This window comes from Mauremys reevesii, linkage group 19, assembly GCF_016161935.1.
Source record: "Mauremys reevesii isolate NIE-2019 linkage group 19, ASM1616193v1, whole genome shotgun sequence".
Lineage (NCBI taxonomy): Eukaryota > Metazoa > Chordata > Testudines > Geoemydidae > Mauremys > Mauremys reevesii.
This window is the reverse complement of record NC_052641.1, coordinates 2,275,074-2,287,701: the sequence shown is the minus strand read 5'-3', so window position 1 is coordinate 2,287,701 and position 12,628 is coordinate 2,275,074. Positions and strand designations below refer to the sequence as shown.

At 46.2% G+C, this 12,628-nt stretch overlaps 1 protein-coding gene across 8 annotated transcripts in view; it reads right to left on the bottom strand.

The window, feature by feature from the left end:
• Window positions 1-12,628, bottom strand: part of PNPLA7 (patatin like phospholipase domain containing 7) — a 363,329-nt gene that overhangs the window by 89,464 nt on the left and 261,237 nt on the right. For all 8 annotated transcript variants that reach the window (XM_039506224.1, XM_039506218.1, XM_039506223.1 and 5 more), the window contains one exon: window positions 10,648-10,766. In XM_039506224.1, coding sequence (XP_039362158.1) covers window positions 10,648-10,766 — 119 coding nt within the window. The remainder of the gene's footprint in view (window positions 1-10,647; window positions 10,767-12,628) is intronic.

Below are 12,628 nucleotides of genomic sequence, written 5' to 3'. Positions count from 1 at the left end.
GTGCCTAAATAAAGTTAATGAGCCTCAACATTCGGGTAATACTCAAGGGGCAGAGTCCTTGAGTTACCTGAAGAAATCATAGTTGTGTCTCCTAAGCGCTCTGGAATGGTAACTGCTGCTACACTGTGAAAATGTATAATCATAACAATTTGCATTTATAAAGTCTGAAACCTTTACTAATAGTCTGAGGGCTTCTCTCGCTCCCAAGCAAGAGTCTTGATTAACATGAATTAACATTAAAATCCTACTATATTGTTTTAGAACTCCAGAGCTTTGTCTAAAGAGAAAGGGTAGTCCATCCGGTCACACATGCACACAATACCATGGCTCTTTCAGAGGAATGTTTTAAAATGTATTTAAACTCTAATTGTATGCAGTGTAGCGTAGCTGTGTCAGTCTCAGGATACTAGAGACAAGGTGAGTGAAGTAATAGCTTTTACTGGGCCAACTTGTCTCTCTCACCAATAGAAGTTATTACCCCACCCATCTTGTCTCTTTAAACTCTAAATTGTCAGTTTTGTGCTATGGTTAATTGGCACAAATGCAGTGCGAGATTATCAGAGGTCTAAATAAAGTGCATTGTAGTGACCTGAGTCACCTGACAAACAGTCACAACAGAGAATGACTTGAAAGATCAGAACGGCATAAGCAGGCTGGAGTCACATGGTGCTCAGCTGCTCATAAGAGAGCCGTGCATGTGCATTCACACTCTGCCACTAGGTACCACATTTTCTAATTACAGTATGAATAGACATGAAATCCCAAAGGGACCGTCGATGCAGCAATCTGGGCTACGAAGGGGGGGCAGAGGGCAATATATATCAAATACAACTCACACCACCACCATAGCATCTGTCAGAGTAGTAGTAATTTAGTCACGTAGGAGACTGGACAGAATTTCAAGCTGATAAATGAAGAGGTCAGTCAAGATTAACCTTGGGCGTGCTAACTTGCCACCTTTCCAAAATGGTCAGACTGAGCTCTGACTTGAAGTATAATGGGTTTCCTTAGAAGGATGGAGATCTGGGAAAGGGAGGGATCCGTGATGCTTGTTACTTCTCAGCTTCATTTAATGGGTCTTAGAGGACTCAACCTCTTCCAGCCCTTTTGACACATCCCCCAGTCAGGATGTGCTGCAACTGATGCTCACACACAATTTGCTATACCACTAACAGATTGTAAGACTAGAAGAGGGAGGTTTCATTCTTTAATTCACAGAATGGGTTTTTCAGGCTTCTTCGGTATTTGACAGTTTCCTGATAACCTTAAGAAGTAGCAAGTGCTTACTTTCCAAAGCTTGTTCACCCTATCATCAAAAGCTGAAGCAGACATTCCTAAATACCACCTCAGGATCTTGGATGAGTGGTTTGAAATGAAGTGATAATATCTTGGAGACAAAGTCAATCGCACAACCCATAAGCCAGTCAAACTCAGAAAAAGGAATACAAAGCTAACTACTGTGACAGTAAGGCCTGACCACAGCTTTCAACTAGACTCCACAGAATACATTCATGTCAACCCAGTGAGCTAGGGCCATAAAACGTTCACATTTCAAATCCCAGCTAACAGTATCTCTATTAAATAATTCATTGTGACAGTGCTTCACACTTAGAAAGCACCTTTCATGTAAGGATCTCAAGGCACTTCGCAAAGGCTGATCCTCTCAACTTCCCACAGATGACTGTTTTCTTCCCCTTTTTATAGGGAGGAAAAGTGAGGTGCAGATGTTTTAGTGACTTGCTCAAGGTTGCACTGACAGTGGAAGAGTAAAAAATAGAGCCTAATGCTTCTGACTCCCTGTTCCCTGCTCTAGCCACTGGAAAGACTCCCGCAGAAATAGCAATTCATAACAGCACATGCACCATTGGCAGAGAGACTTCATTCTCTTCAGGTTCTATACTGTAAGTTCACACATGTAAAATGGTCTCAAGCAGAATTTCAGTGGCAATTTTACGCAAAGCTAAATTACTGAGCCAGTGCACAAAATGGTCATATTTATTTGCATGTATTTTTGAACAATTCAAAGAGCTAGTCTCTAAGTTTTGCATTCTATTTTCAATATCATCAGCTCCTCCATCACTTGAGAATTTTTCATTGGATGCTCTGTCTGGAACAGAAGTTTAATGAAGGGGATATTATCTATTAAACTTCAGCAGCATGCTTGGGGCATTAGATACACCTCTACCCCTATATAACGCGACCCGATATAACACAAATTCGGATATAACGCGGTAAAGCAGCGCTCCGGGGGGGGCGGGGCTGCGCACTCCGGCGGATCAAAGCAAGTTCGATATAATGCGGTTTCACCTATAACGTGGTAAGATTTTTTGGCTCCCGAGGACAGTGTTGTATTGGGGTAGAGGTGTATATAGCCCTATGTATATAACATTATGTATACTGAGGGGGACCCAGCACTGTGCATTTATAATCTAGACAAACAATACAGTGCAGTCCAAAAATGCATTGCACAATCTGAAGAGAGATTTGTTGAAAAGCAGGGCACATTTTTGGTTTAAAGTACACCAATAAAGACACTTCTTAGTGTAGAGGATTAGTAGCAAAAGACATCATGGGGAAAGTGTGCTTTCAGGAGGTATTTGAAGGTAGGGAGACCCACACTGGGAAAGAGAGGGGCTGACAGATGCAAGGGACTGCTAGAAAATAAGTGGGAACATGAGAGTGTAAGGGAGAAAGTTGCAAAGAGCCTGGCTAAGTAGAAGGCTTGGGTAGGAGGAGGACAGCGGGGTGGAGTGATGCAGAGTCTTGAAAGGAACAAGACATTTAACCATAGCACAGAAGGAAAGGGAAAACCAGAGGAGCGATTCAAAAAGCAATTCCTAGGATGCATAACCAATTTATTTCCCATCACAAGTAACTGAGAATATTAGAACGTTCAGGATCTCTGAATCTCAGAGCACGTCTGCACTACAGAAATAAGTCGACTTACAGCCACTGCAGGCTGATGTCCACACTATCCTCCTTCTGTTGGTGGTGCACGTCCTCACCAGGAGCCCTTCCACTGACTGAGAGACAGGACTCTCAGCTCCACACAGCTCCCTGGCCTCTTGCCTCCCTGTTCCCCACCAGAAGCAGAGGGCTCTAGCTGCCCAGCTCTCTTGTCAATTTCAGGGCTCCAGATACTGTGTTGCCCTAATTTACACCGACAAGCCCTACGTCTCTCGTGGAGGTGGAGTTATTAAGTCGGTGTAGTATGGCACTTACAACAGTGGGACAAGGATGTAGTGTGTACACTGACATAATTAGGTCAACGTAAGCTGCCTTATATCGACCTATTTAGTGTCGACCAAGCCTTAGTCCCTTACTACTAAGCATGCAATTTCTCATTAGGCCTTGTCTACACTACCGCAGTAAGTTGACCTAAGTTATGCTACTCCAGTTACGTTATTCACTGGAGTAGCATAACTTAGTCGACGTAGCTTAAGTTGATTTACCACAGTGTCTACACTGTGCTGCGTCAATGGGAGACACTCTCCTGTCGATTTACTTTACTCTTCTCATTCCAGTGGAGTACCAGAGTCGACCGGAGCATAGGTGCCGACTCCGTGGATGCACCAGGGCTGGAGCACCCATGGGGAAAAATTAGCGGGTGCTCCGCACCCACTGGCAGCCAAGCTCCCCCCATCTCCCCTCCTCCCCCGCCCCCAGCATGCTGCATCCCCGCTCCTTCCCCTCCCTCCCTGCGCTTCCTGCCCCACTGCTGCCTAACAGCAGTTTGGCGGTGCTCAGGACTTTCCAGGAGGGAAGGGGAGGAGCAGGGACATGGCGCACTCAGGGGAGGAGGCGGAGAAGAGGCAGGGCAGGGGCAGGAAATTTGGGGAAGGGGGTGGAATGGGGGTGGGGCGAGGGCGGTGCAGGGGCAGGAAGAGACGGGGCCAGGGGCAGGGGGGTCAAGCACCCACTGGGCAGAGAAGTCGGTGCCTATAGACTGCAGAGCGCTCTGTGCTCGATTTGGTGGGTCATTCCTAGACCTGCTAAATCGACACACGCTGCGTTAATTGCAGCAGCTCCGATCAACTGGTAGTGTAGACATGGCCTTAGAATCAGCCAGTGCCTCAAAGGGCTAGAGTCTTTAAATTAAATCTGGTCTTTAAATTAAAACAACAAAATGGTGCTAGATATGAGCTTAAGAACTCCTGCCCTACTTCAGTACCAGGTAAATTGATTGAAATGATCATTTAAAATAGAATGTTATTTAAAACACCCAGATTAACACAGTGACGGGGACAAACCTGCATAGGTTCTGAAAAGAAAAAGCATACCTCTGTTCCACTAGAATCATTTCAGCGTGTCATCAGAACAACAAATACAACTGAAGTGGCTGATAATTAAGAAGGACCATGAAAAACCCACGATCAGATCTTCACAAGGGGTTATTAAAAAACTAAATAGTTATATGCACAGGCATCTGCTTCCTCTGGGCTCCAGGGGTGCTCAGCCCCCGCTCTTGGCCCCAGGCCCCACCCCACCTCTTCCCACCCCACCTTTTCCTGCTCCAGCTTCACCCCTGCCTCTTCTCACCCTGTTCTGCCCCCTCCGCCAAGCATGCCCCATTCCCGCTCCTCCTCCTCCCTCCCAGTGCCTCCTGCATGTCGTGGAACAACTGATCGCAACAAGCAGGAGGTGCTGGGAGCGAAGAGAGGGAGTTGATCGGCAGGGCTGCTGGCAGATGGGAGGCACTGAGGAGCGAGGGAGAGAGTTGGCTGCCGCTAGATGCTAAGCACCCACTAATTTTCTTCCATAAAGTTGGCACCTATGGTTATATGGTGAGATATAAAGTTTTGTCGTGAATTAGAAACTGGCTAAGAGTCTGAAGATAAGAAGAGAGCAGAAATAGACCATTTTCAGTATGGCAAAAGGTTAACAATGAGGTACCCCAAGATTCTGTACTAGGACCAGTGTACTGTATTTTTTTTAAATACATACACAAATTATGTTAAAAGAAAGTTATTTAGGTGGCAAAATCAAGTACTCAAAAGTTAGGAAATACAAGATTTACAGTTGCCTGTGCAACCTTATTTCGGCCCCCTTGCACATTCCATGCACTCTATGAGTCGGGGTACTGTGGAAAAAAATAGCCTGTGATGGGGTCATTAAAGACTGTAGTATAATACATAAACTGTAAATCTGACATTTGTTCCTTTTGAATGTTTGAATTTGCCACCTAAACAATATTTTTGTAAACCAAGGTTTTTGTATGTAATTTTCTAGTTTATTTTTTTTAAAAGGAAAAAGTTACATGACATTCTGTTTTGTGCAACTGTAACAATCCACCATGAATAATCAGCAGGGTTTGAATTCTGAACTTTCAACATTGCAGCACAAGCTGCTACCACTTGAGCTACAGGGTAACCTTACAGGAGAAGGATGGATGCTGTGTCCAGAAGCTGGTCCTGGAGAGTACTCTGAGTGAGGAGCGTTGAGTCCCCCATTCTCTCTCTCTCTCTTCCCCCCCATGCAGATATTGGGGGAGCTTCAGCCCCGTGTGGTGGTGCACCAAGAGGACGGAACAGGTTTGGGGCAGATTGGTCGCTGGGACCATTTGCTGCATTTAGAGGGTGGTTGAGGGAGCCTGGCCAGTTCTCTTGCACCCTGTCACCAGGAGATTAGTGATACTGCCCTATGTGGCGCCCCTTGAGGGGGACGGGGATCACTGTGACCATGTGCTGAGTCCAATAGAGGGAGTCTAGCCCAGCTCTCTTCACCCTACAGCTCCTCCAAGTTCACATTACAGCGTGTGCTGCTGCAGAAGCAGCTTTGCAAGCTCAGTCTCAGAATATCCGTGTGGTTAGTTATTATTTTGAAAGCCTGCCAAAGTTTTCCTGAGCAATGCAAGAGAGAAGAAAAACAGAGATTTTTTAACAATTTATACCTCAGCCAAAGCTCCACAGAATTCCACACGACAAAGAAGAGCCCTTCCATAGCCTGTGAGCTATGGCCCGCCAATTTCAAAGGCCCACTGCACACAATGGAGACAAGAGAGCTTCTCAAAGACAAAGTTGCAAAAATCTTTTATAATGGAAGGTGTTAGGCAATTTAAATATAAGGATAACTATCAGATCCCCCTATAATAATCTAGAAAAGGGAGTGAGCAATGACATGGCAAAATTATTTATATTCATCAACATGAGAAACTATGAGGAACTGTACAGGGACCTAACAAAGGCCCTGATTCAGGACAGCGTTTAGACACACGTTTAAAGTGCTCTCCCGAATGGGGATGCTTTCCTGAACTGCAGTACGACTTAGGTGAGTGCACAGTGCAATGGCAGATGAAGTTCAGCATTGACAAATGCAAGGTAATGCACATTGAAGGAATAATTTGAATAAATAAATAAATACCACGTAGCTCTTACCTAGGGCTTTCATAAGTATCTCTCAAAGCACTTTACAAAGGGGGCAGTATCGTTAGCCTCATTTTTAAGATTGTGTACAACCGTGCCTCAGTTTCCCTAAGCACTCAAGCAGAAAGATTTGGCATCACTGGAACCATCCCAGTAAAACCCTCTGCTCCATGTGCAACAGCTCTCAGAAAAGAAAACAAAATATGATGATGTCTAAACAACAGGACAGACGACAATCCTGAAAATACTGTAATGCCATTATATAACTGCCTGGTACCTCCTTCCCTGGAAAGCTGTGTTTAGTTCTGGTTAACCTACTAAACAAAAAAAGGCAGTAGGAATAGCAAGGTATCCATTCCCAGATGGGTGACAAATCACCAGAAGCCTAGAGGGGCTGCTGCCATACAAGGAGAGATTGAAAAGTTTCCCGTGTAGAGAGAACACTCAATTGAGGTATATTCGGAAATGAACGGCATAGAGCACTGGGCCCTTCTATTCACAAAACCTTCCTTCTGGCCTCACACTTCCCCTGCAACAAACAACACACATGTGGCCTTTGCAGTCGCAGGGCCAGCCTTAGGGAACATGGCATCCTGGGCATATTGTATTTTGGTCCTCTTGCCCCGGAGGGCATGGCAACCCCCCATTTCCCCTGGCCCCCCCGAGCTCATTAGGCTGCCCACCCCTCTTTGTCCCTAACCCCTGCACTCCCCTTCTCCGCCTCTAACACCTGCACCCCCTTCTGTGCCTGTAACCTCTGCACCCCACTCCCGCACCCCACTCCCTGCTCCCCTAACCTTTGACCCCTCCTCCTGCACCCACGTGGGGAAACTGACCTAGATGTATGAAGCAGCTGGCATTGCTGCTCGTTCCCACCTTGAATGCTGCTCTTCTATGCATCCCTACAGGATGGTGGGGAGGTGGGGGGGGGGGAAAGAGGGGCGAGGAGTGACATCAGGGCTCCCTGCATCCATGTCACTTTCCCGACCTGGGCTGCCTAAGGGGAGGGCAGCACAGCTAGATATATTGGGCCAAATTCGTCCCTGAATTAACTTCATTAAAATCAAGAATGAATTTGACCTGTTGTCATGATTTTGTTTAAATCTGTCTTTTGTTGCATCCATTACCAGTAAAATAATCCCTACCAAAACCAAAGTACTGCTCTCGGAATTTCAAAACATTTCCAAGATGCCTGTATATTAGTATTTCATCACCATATGGGCTTCCTATTGAAATATGAGTCTCTAATGGCTTTGCTAATGCAGCTGTAGAAAAGCAAAGGCAGGCTGCGGCTGTGTGTGGGAAGAACAATGCTCCAAAGAACAGTTTATGGCAGTGGCTGCTAGTGTGACCATCTTGAATTTTTGAGCCTTCATGTATTTGTTTAGTGCTCTGAGTTCCAGTATGGGTCTCCAACCTCCCATTTTCTTGGGAAAAAGGAAGTATCGGGAATAAAAAACCTGCCTCTGAAATGTACAGGTATGGATTCGATGGCTCCCAGGCATATGAAGTGATCTATTTCCTGTCTTAACAGTCTCTCATGAGAAGGGTCCCTGAAGAGAGACAGGGAGGGAGTATGGGAGTATGTGTGAAATGAATAGAATACTCATTGGAGATAATCTCCAGAACCCATCTGTTGGTTGTTATGTGTTCCTAATTTTGGATCAGAGCAGTGTGGCATCCAAAGGGATGCGAGAGGTGAGAAAGTTGCAGCTGATGTTGCAGGGAGTGGTCTCTCAGGGCCTCAACCAAGGTATCAAAACTGGTGTTTCGGAGGGGAAAGTTGTGATGTTGAGGACTGAGGGCCTAATGGTTTACACCTCTGAAATTTGGACTTTTTCCGCTATGACTAAATTGCCTTTTCTGTACAGGGTATAGATTCGCAGTAACTGTAGCATGGCCCTGAAGTCTTCAAGAGTATCAAGCGATGCATTGGTCTTATCTGCAAACAATTTGGAGCCTTCGAAAGGAAAGTTCTTGACTGTCATCTGTACCTCCTTCGGCAGCCCCAAAAGATACAACCACCATGCCCGTCACATCATGACCACTGTTGAAATCAAGCGGGCTGCTATATCTGTGGCATCTAGTGTGAGCTGGAGCGGGGGGAGGGGACACAGGGAGCTGCCAGCCCCGGAGCACCCATGGAGTTGGAGCCTATGTCCCTACTCTCCAGCATATCTACCTCTCCCCTCAGCTTAGTGTCATCTGCGAACCTGCTGAGGGTGCAATCCATCCCATCATCCAGATCATTAATAAAGACGTTGAACAAAACTGGCCCCAGGACCGACCCTTGGGGCACTCCACTTGATACCAGCTGCCAACTAGACATGGAGTCATTGATAACTACCCGTTGAGCCCGATGATCTAGCCAGCTTTCTATCCACCTTATAATCTAACTTGCTGGCAAGAATACTGTGGGAGACCATATCAAAAGCTTTGCTAAAGTCAAGATATATTACATTCACCGCTTTCCCCATATCTACAGAGCCAGTTATCTCATCATAGAAGGCAATCAGGTTGGTCAGGCATGACTTGCCCTTGGTGAATCCATGCTGACTGTTCCTGATCACTTTCCTCTCCTTGAAGTGCTTCAAAATGGATTCCTGGAGAATGTGCTCCATGATTTTGCCAGGGACTGAAGTGAGGTCTATAGTTCCCCAGGTTTTCTCTCTTCTCTTTTTAAAATATGGACACTATATTTGCCTTTTTCCAATCATCTGGGACCTCCCCCGATCGCCACAAATTTTCAAAGATAATGGCCAATGGCTCTGCAATCACATCAGGTAGTCAATCAACAGGTAGTGATCAACGGCTCCATGTCTAGTTGGCAGCCGGTTTCAAGCGGAGTGCCCCAAGGGTCAGTCCTGGGGCCGTTTTTGTTCAATATCTTCATTAATGATCTGGAGGATGGCGTGGACTGCACTCGCAGCAAGTTTGCAGATGACACTAAACTGGGAGGAGTGATAGATACGCTGGAGGGTAGAGATAGGAAACAGAGAGACCTAGACAAATTAGAGGATTGGGCCAAAAGAAACCTGATGAGGTTCAACAAGGACAAGTGCAGAGTCCTGCACTTAGGATGGAAGAATCCCATTCACTGTTACAGACTAGGGACTCAATGGCTAGGCAGCAGTTCTGCAGAAAAGGACCTAGGGGTTACAGTGGACGAGAACCTGGATATGAGTCAACAGTGTGCCCTTGTTGCCAAGAAGGCTAACTGTTTTTTGGGCTCTATAAGTAGGGGCATTGCCAGCAGATCGAGGGATGTGATCATTCTCCTCTATTCGACATTGGTGAGGCCTCATCTGGAGTACTGTGTCCAGTTTTGGGCCCCACACTACAAGAAGGATGTGGAAAAATTGGAAAAAGTCCAGCGGAGGGCAACAAAAATGATTAGGGGGCTGGAGCACATGACTTATGAGGAGAGGCTGAGGGAACTGGGATTGTTTAGTCTGCAGAAGAGAAGAATGAGGGGGGATTTAATAGCTGCTTTCAACTACCTGAAAGGGGGTTCCAAAGAGGATGGATCTAGACTGTTCTCAGTGGTAGCAGATGACAGAACAAGGAGTAATGGTCTCAAGTTGCAGTGGGGGAGGTTTCAGTTGGATATTAGGAAAAACTTTTTCACTAGGAGGGTGGTGAAGCACTGGAATGGGTTACCTAGGGAGGTGGTGGAATCTCCTTCCTTAGAGGTTTTTAAGGTCAGGCTTGACAAAGCCCTGGCTGGGATGATTTAGTTGGGGATTGGTCCTGCTTTGAGCAGGGGGTTGGACTAGATGACCTTCCAAGGTCCCTTCCAACCCTGATATTCTATGATTCTATGTCACTGCAAGCCAAAAAAGGAGAGAAAGTCTCCGTGCTTCCCTCTGTCATATGCCAACAGTAAGCCCCAGGGAAGAGAGAATTCTCCCTTTGGAGCAAGCCAAAACATCTGTGGTTTCTGCTGCGTAAATCCACACTTACAGCCGGTGATGACAGCATCTCCTCAGAGTCTTCCCTCCATAGGTACTCACAAGAACATAAAAATGTCCATACTGGGACAGATTAAAGGTCCAGCTAGCCCTCTGTATCCTGTCTTCCGAGAGTGACCTGTGCCTGATACTTCACGCATATGTGCCGGAAGTGTACGAGTCACCACCTGCCCCAGGGTTCACAGGACAAGTGTGATTTTCCAGACTGTCTCTCATACCATATGATCATTTCAGAATACAACCTGATGACAATGTTGCGTCACATCTGGTAAGAGGCCTTATCAGAGTACACAGAACAACCGTATGGGACTTACCTGGCTCCACCACCTCCGAGCACTAGGGCCACAGCATTTCCAGTCAAAACACGGGCTAGTCGAGAGAAGTCAGAGTGACGGTCTGGTGGTTTCTGAAATACTCGTTCATACATTTCTATCTGCAGAGCAGAGAAAGGGCAATTTAGAGCATGGTTTTCACACATGTGCAATGCACCATTAGGAAGTAGGTAGACATAGCTAGATTAAAGCTAGCACTGTAACAATAGCCAAATCACTACCATTGTTACCTGTGCTAGCTAGATTCAAGTGAAGGCATAACTGTAGCATGGGTAGGATCCTCATGCTGGTTTTAATCTAGCTACCACTAGATGCTCTCTTCATGGCAGTTCAGAACCACAAGCCACCGTGTTACCACTCTGCCTTAGCAAGTGTGAGCATGAACTTTGCCGGAGATTAGCATGTGTGTCAGCTCCTTGACACTCCAGCCTGTCTGCCTTGCCAGCCAACTCCTCAAGACTCTACCAGTCTAAACCCTGTCTTGCAGGCAGGGGCGGCTCTAGGGATTTTGCCGCCCCAAGCACGGCAGGCAGGCTGCCTCTGGCGGTTTGCCTGCGGCGGGTCCTCCGAAGCCACAGGACCAGCGGACTCTCTGCAGGCAAGCTGCCTGGAGCCGCCCCTGCTTGCAGGTAACAACCAGTGTCTCCTCAATTCGTGAGTTCCCCAGTCACATCTCCCTGGATCGTGCTGTCCCTCTCACCAGACACTCTCAGAAGTTAAGTTCCCTGTCTCCAAAGAGAGACAGCGCACACCAGTTCGCTAGCTTAGCTAAAGACTCACACTGACTTCAATATAACAGCACTGAGCTGATTTATAGTACAACTAAGAATGCATTTATTAACAAAGAAAAGATATTTAAGTGATACTTAGCAAGAGTAAAAGAGACAGGCATGGCTACTAACAAAACAATATGAAACATGCTTTCCAATGTCTACTACTAACTTTGCCTAAACCATTTTCTCACTTACATTAAGCCACCAGCATCTCCAATCCTTCTGGCAAGAGGATCCAATGTTCACAGAATCAGAGGGTGCTGTCTCCTTTGTTCCCTAAATGATGCTCTCCTTATATTTCCCCAAAGTCCACTGTCTTTCCTCAAGAGCCAGGAAGACTTCCTGGGGATACAGACTCTGTCCCCTAGCGTGCTCACTAAGCTATCTTCCCCTTAACTTGATTGCTGTGATTATCTTACATGTACATGTGCTTTCATTGTCCTCTGCCTGCAAGCAAGACGGACAGACAGGTCAATGCACATTCCTTTGTCTAGTGTAGGCTGGGTTTATGCACTGCTGTCCAAACACATCTGAAGAACATACTTCCAGCACATACATAATTCATTATATACAACGCATCCCCAGTTTACATACAATCCCATACAAGATTTCCTTTGGATACATATTATGATGACAGTGTGTTGGGTTTCTGAGTGTGTCAGGCCTGATATGAGTTACTGTACAGTGGGCCCCCTGCCAGAGGGCATGAAGGGGCTCTTGGGGTCATGCACAAGTAACAACACAAGTGAAGACATGATGGCACAGGCTTGTGCTTGGACAGCTAGCCTAAGTACAGGCCCACCAGGGACCTTGGATACATCCTCAGGTTGCTAACCTGTGCTGAAGCCTGTGCCACTGGTCTTCACTGATACTGTTACTCGGGCTAGTTTTCATCTTGCTCCATCTACACATGCTACAATCACATCTTCACTTGCAGCTAAGGTATACTCTAAATGAGGAAGCTGCCCTTTGGAGGAAGATCATGTGTGTTTGAACAGAGACTTCATTCTTCAAGGAGCTACCAATTATTACCACCAGGAACATGCCCGGCCTGGACAGGGACCTGAATTTGTAGAGCTTCAATTGTTCAAAATAGTAACAAATACCTAATTTCACTAACAATAACATGCCTTAACCACTTCAAGTGTCCATGATAAACAATCCTACAAGCAACCTAGGAGCATACTATA